This window comes from Cordyceps javanica, chromosome 1, assembly GCF_051103115.1.
Source record: "Cordyceps javanica chromosome 1, complete sequence".
Taxonomy (NCBI): domain Eukaryota; kingdom Fungi; phylum Ascomycota; class Sordariomycetes; order Hypocreales; family Cordycipitaceae; genus Cordyceps; species Cordyceps javanica.
Genome location: NC_139295.1, coordinates 5,684,543 through 5,698,820, shown reverse-complemented (window position 1 = coordinate 5,698,820; position 14,278 = coordinate 5,684,543). Strand labels below are relative to the sequence as shown.

Sequence of the window (14,278 nt, the reverse complement as noted above, 5' to 3'; positions counted from 1 at the left end):
TTTTCTACTATTTTTTCTTTTTGGATGTGTTACAAACACCTTGTGTCATGGATACCAGTGCAATTGATCTGGCGCCTTGCCAGCTGCAGGCCATAGAAAGTGTCCGCGCAGAGGCTGTGCTGCTACGGGCAGAGTCACAGGCTACACTATCCCACATCTTGCGCATGTCCAACCTGGCCGCCTCCAATGTTGGAGAAGCAAAAGAAGCCATCAGAGAGCACGCCCGCGTCGTCTTGCACTTTCACCCGGACCGGCCAGCGGGGGGCCGCCTCGTCGCGGAGGCTCTCCTGCACGACGGCATCTACAAGACGCAGTTCGAGACGGGCATCTCCAACGGGCTCGTCGCGACGCGGCCCGGCGGCCCGCGCGACGAGTGGGAGCGCCACCTCTTTGGCGGGGCGTACCAGGCGGACGGCGTGACGGCCGCGCAGCGGCCGAGGTACGGCGCGCTGGACCTGATGCGGAGCGCCGACGGGCCGGCTCCGCGTTTCGGGTCATGCTTCTTCATCCTCAAGCCGCACGCGACGGCGCGGTCGACGTTTACGTTTGGCGGCTCCCAGGATGTGCCAAGGCACCGCGGAACGGCGGACGAGATGGACGCCGTCGTGGCGGCGCTGATGGAGGAGAGCTTCACGCGGGACTGCGCGCTGGGGGCGGACGAGACGCGTCCGCCTCGGCTCCTCGAGCGGCTCCGCGGCCTGAAGGCGGACTACACCGGCATCTACGAGCACGGGCGGGCCAGCCGCAACCTGGACCACGTCGTGGAGGCGCATGTGCACGGCGAGGTGGTGCTGGGCCGCGACGTCGAGGCCGTCGTGGTCGACGCGGCATTTCGGGGTACGTCCGTGGGCCGGCTCCTCGACGAGATGGCATCCAGGTACGGGTTTCGCATCCTGCACCACGGCGGGTTCGCTCTGCGTGCGGCCGAGGTCCCGGCCGACTTCCGCGGACCGACGATGCCTTCTCTCGCACGGCGGGTGTCGAGGCCCGACGGCGTGGTGGACACGGCGTGCCTGGGAAGGGCCGTCCAGTCACTGACGGAAGATCCAGCGCTCTGGGAGGATCGCGGCACGTTTGCAGAGGTCCTGCAAGAGGTCAAGTTATTGTGGCACGTACTTGTGAAATTCGGCCGGCCACTCCACAGAGCCCTCGATTGCTAAGAGGGCCATTTCGCTTTGTTTGATGAAGCCGCTATTCATTGTCTTGCGTAGTCTTTTTTTCTTTTGACATGACACAACTCATTATTGGTTTCACAACATGGAAATTGTAAAAAAAAAAAAAGAAAAAAAAATGGAAGCATACAAGGGCTGGCCAGTGAATTTTCCCACCAACACGCCCGCCTTCCCGGCCGAATCAGCCACGGCGCCGAGCCCCACCACCGCCCGCGGCCCCCCCGCTTGCGGACGCGATCAGGTTTACTGAAAAGAGAAAAAAAAAAAGTAAAAGAAAAAAACCACTTCGCAGGCGCAAAAAAAAATCCAATTCCAGCCAACACTGCAGCGCAACACGACACAACCACAGACAGCTTATATAATGCGCCCAGCGTTCGCCCTACCAAGACACTGAAGAGCGAAAAAAACACCTTTGTTGAGCGGACTTGCCCTGGGCACACTCTCCCACGCACACACACATATTACGGACTTCGTCGCCTTCCCCTCTCCCAGTGTGTTCCACCATGCGCGCCGAGGGCAACACCAAGTCCTCCCGCTCCTTCTCACACGCCTTCTTGGGTGATGGCGACGACGAGCAGCAACCGGCGCTCCAGTTCAAGAAGCGCAAGGCCGCGCAACACGGCACCGTCTCCGTCGCGGGGACCAGGTCGAAGCGCTTCGCGCCCGTTCGCGGCGGTCGCCCATGGACGGTTTCGGTTGCCGTGCCGGGCAGCATCCTCAGCAAGTACGCAACCAAAACCTAACCCCGGCCTTTTCTTTTTTTTTCTTTTTTTTTCTTTTTTTTTCCCATTTAGGTTCTCTCTAGCCGGATACATGTACAGGTCACTAACTGGACTTGTTCTTCTCTCATAGCCTCCCAACCGCTGAACAGCGCATCGCCACCGTCGCCCGCCTGGCGCGATCCCTCGCCATCTTCTGCGTCGACGAGGTCATAGTGTACAACGACGAGGCTCCGACATCTGCAGCCGCCGCCGCCGCCGGGGGGGTGGGCAACAACCTCACGCGCTTCGACGGCGCGCCGAGCGGCACCTACACGGGCGACTCGGACCCTTGCCACTTTGTGGCGCAGCTGCTGTCCTTTCTCGAGTGCCCGCCGTTTATGCGGCGGCGGCTGTTCCCGCTGCACCCGAACCTGCGGCACACGGCTCTGCTGCCGGCCGTCGACATGCCGCACCACCCGCATCCCAAGGCGCCGTGGGTTCCGTACGTGGAGGGCGTGACGGTCGAGCCGGCCGGTGAGGGGCTCGTCGAGGGGGCGGCTGCTGCCGGCGGCGGCGGCTCGCTGGTTGACACGGGCCCCGGCGGCCTGGTGCGCGTCGCCGACACCATCCCCCCGCACACGCGCGTGACGCTGCGCCTCGGCGGTCCGGACGCGGCGGGGGACCCAGTGTGCGCGCACCCGGACGCGCCGCGCGCCGAGGGCGGCTACTACTGGGGCTACGCGGTGCGCCGCTGCGCCAGCCTGTCCGCCGTCTTCACCGAGTGCCCGCACGGGGGCGGCTACGACCTCAGCGTGGGCACGTCGGAGCGCGGCGCTCCGCTGTCGCAGGTCATGGCGGAACACCGCCGGAGGCAGCAGGACCAACAACGCCAACAACAAGACCGGAGGCAGCAGCAGGAGCAGGAGTCGCGCTGGCGCCGCGGGCACCGCCACTACAGGGCTCCTGATCACGGCCACCACGGCCACGAGAATGAGGAGGACCGGGAGACGGCCGGAGGACCCTCCTTGGCGGCGCCGTCGTTTCGGCACCTGCTCGTCGTCTTTGGCGGCCCGCGCGGCATCGAGCTCGCGGCCGCCCACGACCCCAAACTCGCCGCCATCAACATCCGCGGCGCCCGGACGCGCGAGCTGTTTGACCACTGGGTCGACGTGCTGCCGGGCCAGGGCAGCCGCGCCATCGCCACCGACGAGGCCGTGCCGATTGCGCTGATGGGTCTGCGGGGTCTTTGGGAGTCGGTGTGAGAGGCCGTATGGAAAAGGAAGAGGGGATGTGTTTAAACTTTTTTTTTCTTTTAGCAGATGGCATATTCCCTCTAGTACATGGTTGCTCGTTTTTTTTTCTCTTCTTTTTTTTTTCTCTTTTTTTTGATATCCAAGAGCGGTCGTCGATTTCAGCCATCATTAGGTCAAGTGAAGGGGGCGGTTGGGGAATGTTTCTTTTTTTCTCTTGTCGTGCATGTATGAATATCAAGATAGCAAGCATAACCGGGTCTTCGGCCGGACGATTTTGAATGAGGATTAACGCAAGGTACAATACAGAAATGCCTATTCCGTTCCCTTTCCAGAGGCCAAACTCTTGTTGAGAAAACGATTCGGCAAGATTTCAAAGCGTAATGGTTGAATAGTTTAAAGTCGGCGACTGTTACTGTCGTCATCCAGATCTGTAGGGGCCGCAGAGTAGGCTGGCTCGCTCTATAATGTTTATGATGAAAAGTTCTGTAAAGATATTAAAAGACCCCAAAAACGCCAATTATTGATTATCCCATGCCAAACCCCCACCTTGGTCTCATTGTCACTGTTACAATGATGACCAGCAGGTTCAAATGAAATGCGAAAGTAAAAAGAAAAAGAAAAAACGCCCCTCCAGTATATTTGATATTTTAAGTGGTAAAGTACAGCAAAAGAAGAAGAAAAGCACTACGGTCCGGTTCGCTCATCCATGGCGACGGGGTGATCGAGGCTGGCCTGTGCCGTCATGGCAGCCTTGCCGCCGGCGCGCTTGCGGAGGACGTTTTCGATAAAGGCCTCGCCGGCCTTGTAGGAGGAGCGGACGAGGGGCCCGCTGGCGACGTAGAGGAAGCCCATGTCGAGGGCGCGCTGGCGCCACATTTCAAACTCGTCCGGGGTGATGTACTTTTCGACCTTGAGGTGGCGCTTGGTGGGCCGCATGTACTGGCCAAAGGTGACGACGTCGACGCCGGCGGCGCGGAGCTCGGTGAGGGCGTGGGTGAGCTCGTGCTCCTGCTCGCCGAGGCCGAGCATGATGCTCGTCTTGGTGATGATGCCGTGGGGGCCGCGGACGTCCTTTACGTGCTTGAGGACCTTGAGGCTCTGGCGGAAGGTGGCGCGGCGGTCGCGGACGTAGGGGGTGAGGGCCTCGACCGTCTCGACGTTGTGGGCGTAGACGTCGAGGCCGCTGTCGGCGACCGTCTTGACCATGTCGAGGTCGCCGCCAAAGTCGCCGGTGAGGGCCTCGACGAGCAGGGTGGGCTTCTTGTGCTTGATCTTGCGGATGGTCTCGGCAAAGTGGCGGGCGCCGCCGTCGGCGAGGTCGTCGCGGTCGACGCTGGTGAGGACGACGTAGCCCAGGCCCCAGCGGGCGAGGGCCTCGGCCGTGTGCTCGGGCTCGTGGGGGTCGAGGGGCGGGGGCGCGCGGCTCGTCTTGACGCTGCAGAAGCGGCAGCCGCGTGTGCAGGTGTCGCCCATGAGCATAATGGTGGCGGTGGCGGCCGACTTGTCGGAGCCGCCCCAGCACTCGGAGATGTTGGGGCAGCGGGCCTCCTCGCAGACGGTGTGGAGGTTGAGGCCGCGCAGGTCGGCCTTGATCTTCTTGAAGTTGTCGTTGCCCGCGGGGATGGGCGTCTTGAGCCACTCGGGGAGGCGGGTGATGGTGCGCTTCTTGCCCTCGGGGCCGACCTGGGCGGTGCGCAGCTCGTAGGCGGCCGACTGGGAGAGGGCGTCGGCGGCGGCGCCCTTGGCCTTGCCGGCGATGAAGTCGTCGAGCGAGGCGACGGTCGTATCTTTGAAGTAGGTTTTGCGCTTGGGCTTGTCTTTGGCGGCGGCGGCGGCGTCGGAGGGTGAGGGGACGGTGGCCAGGCCCCTCGTGGCCGTCGTTGTCGAGGAGGCGGAGGCGGCAGCGGCGGTGGGCGCTCTCCTCGAGGTGAGGGCTCTGCGCAGTGGCGCGGCAGATCGTTGTAGGGAAGCCATTGTGCGGCTGTGCGTGGTTGAAAAGGCTTCTTCCCCGATGGATGGCGTGGATGAAGAATTTGAATGAGAGTCAATGAAGAGAGGGAAGAGGGCAGAGGGCAGAGGGCAGAGGCCGTGAAGCGGAAAAGGTCCAGTTTCTGTGAACAAATCGTTGACTAAAATGTTGGACAGTGCGCTCCACTAATTTTGCCTCTTGTTTTGGGCGGCAGCTCTTCTGTTGGCTCACTATGGGGGAGCTTTTTGGGAGGGACAAGAGGGGACAAGAAAGGACAAGAAAGGACAAGCCGATGGGACCCGCCGCCGACCGCGGACACGAGTCGCTGCCGCCCGTTTAATCAGCACAGTTGCCAGGCTGTAATGGCGCCATCAAATCGCATGGAACATGATTCTCTATGATTCATACCGTAAACGGCACCACTGGCGCTCTTGCGACCTGGTTGGCCTAGACTGCTTGCTACGCATCCATGAGCCACATTCACTCTGTCACGATGGCTTGCAGTCCTATCAAACAAACAACCAGTAGGCAATCAATTCTATTTTCTCAAGTTCTCGTCGATTGATACCATTCATCTGCGTCATTCTCCAAAGCATTTGGCCACAAGCTCCACAAATGAGAAGAGGAGGGGAAGAACCCAGACGGGCACATTGAAGAAGGAGTAGAAGGTCGCGTTTTGCATTATCAGCCAAAGTAGCAGGGAATCGCTTCTCGTCCTTTTTTTTTTCTTTTTTCAAAAAGAATCGGACGGGTGGCGATTTCTAAAAGCATAAATGCATATATATATATATATATATATAATTGCCTTGTTCACCCAGTGAAGCAGAAGAAGAAAAGATGGGTAACAAAATGGACACAAATCAAACATGCAAGTAGTTTGTGAGCTTCTAAATCTGTCCGACCATGTTCTTGATAACTGTCTATGATGAGATGCGGTCCCAGAAAAAAATACCGACGCTATCCCGGTTCCATGAGAAGGAGAGAGAAAAAAGCCCATTGCCGAAGCAAAAGAAGGAGAGAGAAAAAAGTCGCCTTAGTCCGTGCTCGTCGAGATCGTCAAGCATAACCAATCCAGAGGGAAGAAAAAAAAAAACAAGAAGAAAACGCCTCCTAGCAGAAAACAAGAAGGTAATTGGGGGAAAGGTATTTGGGGCAAGGAAAAAAAAAAGGTTAACAAAGGAAAGAAGAAAAAAAAAGAATGGCTTTGTTCTTTGCAGAAACAAAAGATTTGTATAGTGTCCTCTTTTTTTTGGTTTTGATTTGAAAAAAATTGTACTCGAGCATTGCCAGAAGTGAAGAGGTATGAGTGGTGGCAACAATCATTGAGGTCCGGCCCAAACGTATAGACTGGGTGACGGAAGGAGGGGAGAGAGAGAGAGAGAGAGAGAGAAAGACCGAATGGTGAAAAAGGCATGAATGTCTCGACAAGTCACTCCTTTTCAACTCTTCTCTTGCCCATATCTGCCGTCTTTTCTGTTCTCCTTCTTCTGCTTCTTCATCTACTACTCCTCCTTCTTCCGTCACATCCTTTTTTCCGTTTCTCTCTCATTTCCTTTTCTCTACAGGAGAGCAGCGACAAGCATGCCGGCAACACCCGCCAAGGCGACCTTGCCGGCGTCGAGGGCGGCGCCGGCGTTGGCGGGTCCCTTGGAGGGCACGGCGGAGGCGCCGGGTCCCGAGGCCGACGAGGTGGTGGCGACGGGCAGCGAGGCCGAGGGCAGCGCCGGGGTGATGGTGCCGGTGCCGAGGACGCGCTCGGTGCCGTTGATGGTGGAGAGGATGGTGGCGACGCGCGAGAGGGTGATGGTCGTGGTGAGGTGCGTCGTGTCCGTCGTCGTCGTCGTGAGGGTGGTGACGCTGGTGCCGGTGACGGTGGTCAGGCTCGGCTCGGGCGCGCTGCCGGCGCCGGCGCTGCTTTCCTGGGCCACGGCGAAGGCCGGGAGGATGCTGAGTAGGGCAGTAGACAGACGCATCGTGATTTTGATATTCTTTTCCTTCTTTCTTCTTCTTCTTTTTGTCTTGTTTTGTTTCCTTTCAAGTAAAAGAGAGTCGGCGTTGGGTACAAGTTGGGGGTTCCAAATGTAAAAGAGAGCACAAGCGTTTAAGTATAAGACGGATACAAATCGAGGTCTCTGTCAACGAATCGTGGCCTATTTTTTTTTTCCTTTTTTTTTCCTGCAACTTTTTTTATTTCCTTATTTTCTGAAATGAAAAAAACCGCTCATATATTGAGCAGAACTTTTCAGAATTTTTTTTCTTTCCCTTGTGTGAAGCAGAGACGCGGCTTGTTTCAAGTATGGGGGAGGGGGAGGAGGTTGAGTAAGTTGTCAGTTTGGTTGAGTCGAGAGTCGAGAGAGAGTCAGGCAAGTGGGCGCGTATGAGTTGTGTGAGTTGTTCAAATGAGCGTGATTGTAGACTTTGCCAACGAAGTCTTGTTGTTTCTTTCAAAGAACGGAAGCGCGAAGAAGAAGAAAAAGAATCAAATGGTTTGTGCTTGCTACAGAAAAAGAAGAAAGAAGAAAAAAAGGGCAAAAGGTCCGGGGGTGGTGCGTGTGGCGGCGCCCGTTATAGTAATAAGGTATTGGGCGGCGGCGGGGAGGGAGAGAGAGAGAGGCACATCTCACGAACAAGACATTACACACACACGCAAAATGGCAAAAGCACACCACTACGGGCCAAATCACATCTAGACCCACAGAGGCTAATACAGAATTAAAGAGGAAGAAGAAACCTCCTCCCCCCCCCCTCCCCCGCCGCCAGCCAAAGATGATCACCTTTAATTTAGTTTTCTTTGGTGTCTGGCGGAGGAAAGGGTTGCACGCGCGCGCCGTCGGCCTCTCCCCCCGGAGACTCGAGGACCTTTTGTGTGTGTCAGTGAGATTTCCCTTCTTGCCATGGACTGTACTGAGTAAGTAAGTATGACTGGGCAGACAGAGACAACAGATCAACGACTCTTGTCCAGTCAGACAACCGCGCCCAGGGGGGAGTCATGACATGATTGATTGCGCGCGCACGCACGCGCCCAAGGGAGGGGGTGGTTTCTCTGTGGCCTCGGTAAAACCTGAGACCAAGATGGGGGGGGGGGGGGGCGTGATTCGAAAGAAATGAGGGTATCCGCCTGCCACGACAAAAGAGTGTCTCACCCAACTCACTTGGGCGGCGCCCCTTGGTTGTCGCAACGGTGAGAAACACAAGCAAGGGCCCCCTCCCCCCGCCAAGGCACAAGTCAAGGCACACAAGTCAAGGCATAAGGCATGAGGGCACAAGGCACAAGGCATAAGGCGCAAGGCAGAGACGAAACAGAAAAGAGAGAGAACCGCCGGTGTGGCCTTGTTGGCCAACGAACGGGCCTTTGTCCTGCGGAAATGAGGCGGTCCCCTTTGGATGCAACGTGTCGTGGTACCGAGTACTCTTGTAAGTACTGAGTAGTTGCCGCTCAATTTCTGCATGGCTCTTGTTTTGATTCGCACAATTCCCCCTCTCCCGTCCAATTAAAAAAAAAAAGAAAAGGAAAGGAAAGGAAAGGAAAGGAAAGAAAAAAACGGAAGCGAGGCGGCAAGGGCGGAGAAAGAGCGTGTGAAAAGTGTTGTAGTCGTTTTCTTCTTCAACACGGCCAAGAAAAAAAACATTGTCATGTAACATTTACGTAGGTAGGTAGGTTGGTGTTTGTGTTTGTGTTGGTTTACTCGCGAATCCAGCTCCCAATACTCTGCAAAAACGCTTCTATTTTCCCGCTTTTTCTTTTTTTGCTCTCGTTTATCGAACAAACTGCTGCTGCGCCCCGATTCAATATCATGGGGGACAGGATGGAGGAGGGGGAGGTAGGGGAGGGGTTCAGGCATATTGGCACCTATTGGCAGATATTGGCACCTATTGGCACCTATTGGCACATATTAGGCCCCAACTGCTTATTTGAACTTGTTACTACTCACTACTGATAAATTATAGTACCCGTAGTCCGTACTGAGTACTGAGTACGCACGCGCGCGGGCAACTGCTTTCCTCCCCTTGATTGGATTAGCTCGAAACCAGTCCAGATTAGTTTCTAAATTTGCTCATCTCCCCAGGGGTAACGCACGCGCCCTGGCAACATCCAACCCCCGTCGTCCTCTGACTTCCTTATTGTTATTCTCTTTTTTCTTTTTTCTTTGTTTTCCTTTTTTTTTTCCTGATTCTGCCTGTTCTGGCGGGTCAGCCCTAAAACTACCTAATAAGGAGGAGGGGATGGGGAAGAGGAGGGCCAGCGTTGCGTCCGGTACCTGACGCTTTTCCCCAAAGGGAAAGTCGTTGCACCTCATTCCTCTTGACGACTTTTTTCTTACTTATTTCCTTTCGTCCCAAAAAACGAGTGCGGTCTGGCTTTTGTCTCGCCAAAATGTAATCGTGGCAAATGGCCAACAGCATGTTCAACCCGTTCCTTTGCCTCGTTTACCCAGTGATTGTCCATTGTAGTCTCTCTCTCTCTCAACTTGTCGAGCAACTTCATGGTCCCTGGCCAATAAAGAGCGCCACCTCCGCCTTTTTTTCCAATCTGCCGATTTCGACAACTACTGGTACTGATAGTAAAGCCCTACCAACGCACGCGGCGCGCCTAGGTAGAGAGGGGGGGAACACCCCTACTTACCCAGTATTAGCCACCCCAATACCCCCGTCATTTTCGATATCACAGTCTCTCTTTCGATTTTCACAATGTCGCGCAGAATGTGATTTTTGTCAACTCTCATTTTTCATTCTGCCACAAACCTTTCTCTCGAGCCCAGCCCGAGGGTCCCAGGAACATATGGTACAAAAGGGAGAGAGAGAGACAACGTCGTTGCTCTGCCTGGATAAAAGTCCCTTTTTCTCCCACGTTTTCCTTGTCTTTATCATTTTGCTCCTCTCCTTTCTTTTTTTTTCTTTTCTTCTTCTCTTTTTTTTCTTCTTTTTAGCCATGTCCCCAGATGCAGTCCCTTTTTGCGCCATGTAAAACATGCACTCGCCAAAGTGCGACATGCAGTCAAACAAGGAAAAAGGGAATTGCGCCAAGCTTCTAGATAGTTTCGGCGTTTTTTTTTTTTTTTGCCCTTTGCCCTTTGTCACATTCTGACTGGTATTCATTGACCGCGTCCTCGAGATCAAACTAGCGCAACCTGATCAATGGCACTGATCGGTATCGCGTAAATCTACTACTTTACGCGAGTCCAGCTTTACGCGAGTCCCTCCCCCTCCCCCATTCTTGGACTCTCCATTCCATCCGAGTTTCTCAAGACGATGACCCAGTCTGTCTCTCGTTCTAGACCGTTGTAGTTCTTTCTTTTTAGTATCAGCACAGTTAAGCCATCACACGTACGGATCAAGTAGCTGCTGTATAAGACTCTTTTTTTTCTCGTACCTTGCATCGCTGGCCATTCACACTATATACTTCGCTTTGGCTTTGCTGACAGCTTCCTCCAAGAAGCCTCCAGCAGGCTGCCCTTTTTTTTTTCTTCCTCTTCTCTCATTCCTCTGTCCTCCAACGCAAAAAAAAAAGAGTAGAAACAGAGAAAGCATCCACATCTTCTTTTGCTGTCCCGTTCCAGCCTCACCACGAGGTTCCGAGTGCCACGCGCGCCGCCAGATGGAATGCGGGAGACGCACTGCCCAACGCGCTACGAAGAACTCCATGAAACTGTGACTCCCAATCTTTTTTATTCCCCTCACAAAGGTCGGCCTACTTGCGACCTAGACTGCGTGTCATCCACACAACACCAAAACTGTCAACCGATTCGTGGCTAGGGGTGGCTGGGCCGGGCCTCACATAGTAATTTACACCAAAACGGCACGACGCGTGTCCACCGCGTACTTGTCTCGCCCCGAATTTTCAACCCATTATCCGTACTGTGCTTTTTTTTTTGAAGCCATCACAAACCGCTCCACGATGATAATTGACCTCACGAGGCCCTTTCCAAGCCTGGAAGAGGCCGAAGCTGCCTTGCGCGACACGGGCGTGCACACCGTCACGTCGCGCACCAAGACGGACACGGCCGGAGAGATTCAGGCTCGGCTGCGAAAGTGTGCCCAGTTTCGTCAGCTGAAGCCGCGAGAGAACCCCCAGAGGCAGGGCCGCTCCGCCGGCACGGGGTGCCCGTATCAGTTCTGGATCCGCCGCCGAGCCGACGGCTGGTATTTCGAGAGGACGGTCGGCGACAAGGCCTCCCAACACAACCACCCGCTGGCAGACCCGGCGTCGTTTGCTCGGCTCCGTACGCCGCTCGTCCGACGGTACAAGGATGACATCATCGCCATGTCGAATGCCGGAAGCGGACCTGCTCGGATTCTCGCCCAGCTGCGCGCCAAAGGTGACCCTGTCGTCGAGCAGTTCACTACATACGATATAAGTAACGCGATCCAAAAGTATCGCAAAGAGGATGCCAAAGATGATGCCAAAGATGATGCCAAAGATGATGCCAAAGATGATGCCAAAGATGATGCCAAAGATGATGCCAAAGATGATGCCAAAGATGATGCCAAACACATCGAAGATTGGGACACGCAAGAGATGAAACCAATTTGGCTGGAATTTATAAGATTTCTAAAGGAACGCTATCCAAAGCGCTATCGAGCCCTCATGGAACAGAAAGAGTGTTGATTAGAGTTTACGATGTTATCATTTTCATGTTATTAGGATTTTTTTGGAATTAGTTATTACTAGGTGTATCATGTGGTAGTAGCTTACATGGCTATTGCTCTTTGCTTCGCTACCTGCGGCGTATACTGGTATATATAGGCGGCCTAGGATTGGAGTACGAGCCACAATAAGACCACATTGACCTTGTTCACCAACAACATCCCATCATGCAACTCAAAAATACACAGGCAGCGCTCGGACAATGGTCAAAAATCCATTCAATCTTACACGATCTGAATAGAGCTTAAAAGCCTTTTTGCACATCTTCCTTCCTTCCCCTACAACAATATGTATTCGACATGGTCTAATTACAGTGCCGATCATCATGCACGTATAGGGTAGCGATTTCAATGAGTTCGAATTTCAATCCATGTATAATATCTGCCAAGTCATGTCACGCAGACATGTGGAAAATGTGGTATCCAACAGTATGAGAGAAATGCAAAAAAGATGTAGCGTATCAGCATGTGCATCGTGAGAGCAGTGACTAGAATCGACATCAAATAAAAATACCCCTGCGGTATGGCTGTTTCACAAACATGTCTACGCGAGCCAGTACCAGAACTTCTGCAGCCAGTTACTGGCGACACGATCCTCATCCATTTGTTCCAGCTCGTCCATCTCCTTGACTCCAGTGACTACGTCAATCTCGTGTACGGGGATGGCCCAGCGCGTCCTGAACCAGAGCTTGTGTCCAAAGTAGAGGACGAGGACAATGGGGATGGTGATGTAGGCGGCGATGAAATCGGCGGCAACAAAGGGCTTGGCCATGAAGGTCTGGAAACCGTTGGTGATTGTGAGAAGCGTGACGAGACCAATCATAAAATAGCTGGCGTAAGGCTGCAGGGGCGTCTTGTAGGGGCGAATGTCGAGCAGGTTGTTGTACTCGAGGGCCTTGCGGAAACGGACATAGGTGATCATGACAATAATCCAGGCAATGTAACCAGAAATGGTGGAGAGGTTGACAAACCAAGTAAAAACCTTGCCGCCCGAGTTGCTGACGTTGAGGTAGGACAACAGGCCAACGGCAAAGGTGGTGAGGACGGCGACCCACGGAACACCAAGGCGGGTCGTCTTGGAGAAGATGCGGGGAGCGTTGCCGGTGAGGGACATCGAGTAGATGACACGGCTGCCCGAGTAGAGGAAGGAGTTACCGGCGGACCAGGCCGAGGTGAGAATGGCGGCGTTGATGATGTGGTTGAGGACGTCGATGCCGACTCTCTGGATGCCGATGACAAAGGGAGAGGCAGCGGCGCCGCCGGCACCGTCGGCGACTGCGCCGAGAAGCTTGTCGTCGTTGGAGGCGACGAGGATGCCGATGATGAGGGAAGAGCAGCCGTAAAAGATGGCAAGGCGCCAGACGAAGCGACGAGCCGCCTTCGGAATGTTGCGGCGGGGGGCGACGGTCTCGCCGGCAGCAATGGCAATGAGCTCGGGAGACGTGATGAAGGCGAAGCCGGCGGTGATGAAGGCGTGCCAGAAGGCGAGGAAGCGTCCGGTGGAACCTGCGACGCCCTTGTACTGGACAAAGGCGCCGGGGTGCTTCCAGTAGTAGAAGCCTCTTATATGATCCTGGTCGGGGCCGCCGCCAAAGAAGATGACGATGCCGAGAATGATGAGACCTATGATGGAAAGCAGCTTGACACTGGCGAACCAAAACTCGGCCTCGCCAAAGAACTGGACAGCAATGATGTTGAGGGCGAGCATGACGAAGAGGACAATGGTGATCCAGACGGCAACGTTGACCTTTTGGGCGCCGGGCCAGTAGTTGATGACGATGCTGGCGGCGGACGCTTCGGCGCCGACGAGGATGGCGTAGACGTACCAGTAGTTCCAGCCGGCGGCGAAGGCGAGGGAGGGATCGACGAAACGCTCGACAAAGTAGGGGACCGTGATGCCGCGCATGGGGAGGAGGGTGACCATTTCGGCGAGACAGTTCATGACGGTCCAGACAATGGCCATCATGAAGATGTAGGCCATGAAGAGGGGAAGAGGGCCGCAGCTGGAGAGAATGGCACCGGAGCCGACAAAGAGACCGGTACCAATGGCACCACCGAGAGCGAGGAATTGAATGTGACGGCTCTTGAGGCCTCGCTCGAGCTGGTCATGCTGGTTGGCGAGGTTGAACTCGGCCGACTCGGCAGGTTGAGAAGCCTCGAGGTTGAGGTTGTAGCTGCTGGCCGAGGCGTGGCCGTCTTGGGAGACTTTTTTCTCCATGATGGGAGACGTGGGGAAAGACCAATACAGTCAGGCACAAGATAGAAACCAGTATATTGCGATCAAGTATACGAATGAGGTAATCGGGGGGCGATGGTAAGATGGCGATATGGGGGAGACTGTGACGTCAGATCCAGGGACTTGTTTTTTGTTTTTTGATTTTAACGTTGGCTGCAGCGTTCAGTGTAGCAATGTAACAGCGTAGCAGTGTAACAAGCGTCGCAAATGATTGGGGCAAGATCAGCTGTAGGTACGGTAGAGGCAGATGCAACCAGCACAGCAGTGGGCAGACATCAGATGGGGCGCCGCAGTGATGTTGC

At 55.0% G+C, this 14,278-nt stretch overlaps 6 protein-coding genes across 6 annotated transcripts; 3 read left to right on the top strand and 3 right to left on the bottom strand.

The window, feature by feature from the left end:
* Nucleotides 1–47: 47 nt before the first annotated feature.
* V2A60_001713 (uncharacterized protein) lies at nt 48–1,160 on the top strand (the record flags this gene model as incomplete). The annotated part of the gene is made up of 1 exon (XM_083253070.1): nt 48–1,160. One exon carries the CDS (start codon nt 48–50, stop codon nt 1,158–1,160), a length of 1,113 nt encoding a protein of 370 aa, XP_083109196.1.
* Nucleotides 1,161–1,675: 515 nt separating this feature from the next.
* V2A60_001712 (putative RNA methyltransferase) lies at nt 1,676–3,135 on the top strand (the record flags this gene model as incomplete). Its single annotated transcript, XM_083253069.1, has 2 exons — nt 1,676–1,896; nt 2,025–3,135. 2 exons carry the CDS (start codon nt 1,676–1,678, stop codon nt 3,133–3,135), a joined length of 1,332 nt encoding a protein of 443 aa, XP_083109195.1.
* A 675-nt stretch (nt 3,136–3,810) lies between these two features.
* Nucleotides 3,811–5,100, bottom strand: V2A60_001711 (lipoate synthase; the record flags this gene model as incomplete). The annotated part of the gene is made up of 1 exon (XM_083253068.1): nt 3,811–5,100. One exon carries the CDS (start codon nt 5,098–5,100, stop codon nt 3,811–3,813), a length of 1,290 nt encoding a protein of 429 aa, XP_083109194.1.
* A 1,554-nt stretch (nt 5,101–6,654) lies between these two features.
* V2A60_001710 (uncharacterized protein) lies at nt 6,655–7,068 on the bottom strand (the record flags this gene model as incomplete). The annotated part of the gene is made up of 1 exon (XM_083253067.1): nt 6,655–7,068. One exon carries the CDS (start codon nt 7,066–7,068, stop codon nt 6,655–6,657), a length of 414 nt encoding a protein of 137 aa, XP_083109193.1.
* Nucleotides 7,069–10,991: 3,923 nt separating this feature from the next.
* On the top strand, nt 10,992–11,702 carry V2A60_001709 (uncharacterized protein; the record flags this gene model as incomplete). Its single annotated transcript, XM_083253066.1, has 1 exon — nt 10,992–11,702. One exon carries the CDS (start codon nt 10,992–10,994, stop codon nt 11,700–11,702), a length of 711 nt encoding a protein of 236 aa, XP_083109192.1.
* A 582-nt stretch (nt 11,703–12,284) lies between these two features.
* On the bottom strand, nt 12,285–13,958 carry V2A60_001708 (uncharacterized protein; the record flags this gene model as incomplete). The annotated part of the gene is made up of 1 exon (XM_083253065.1): nt 12,285–13,958. One exon carries the CDS (start codon nt 13,956–13,958, stop codon nt 12,285–12,287), a length of 1,674 nt encoding a protein of 557 aa, XP_083109191.1.
* Between the last annotated feature and the right edge of the window lie 320 nt (nt 13,959–14,278).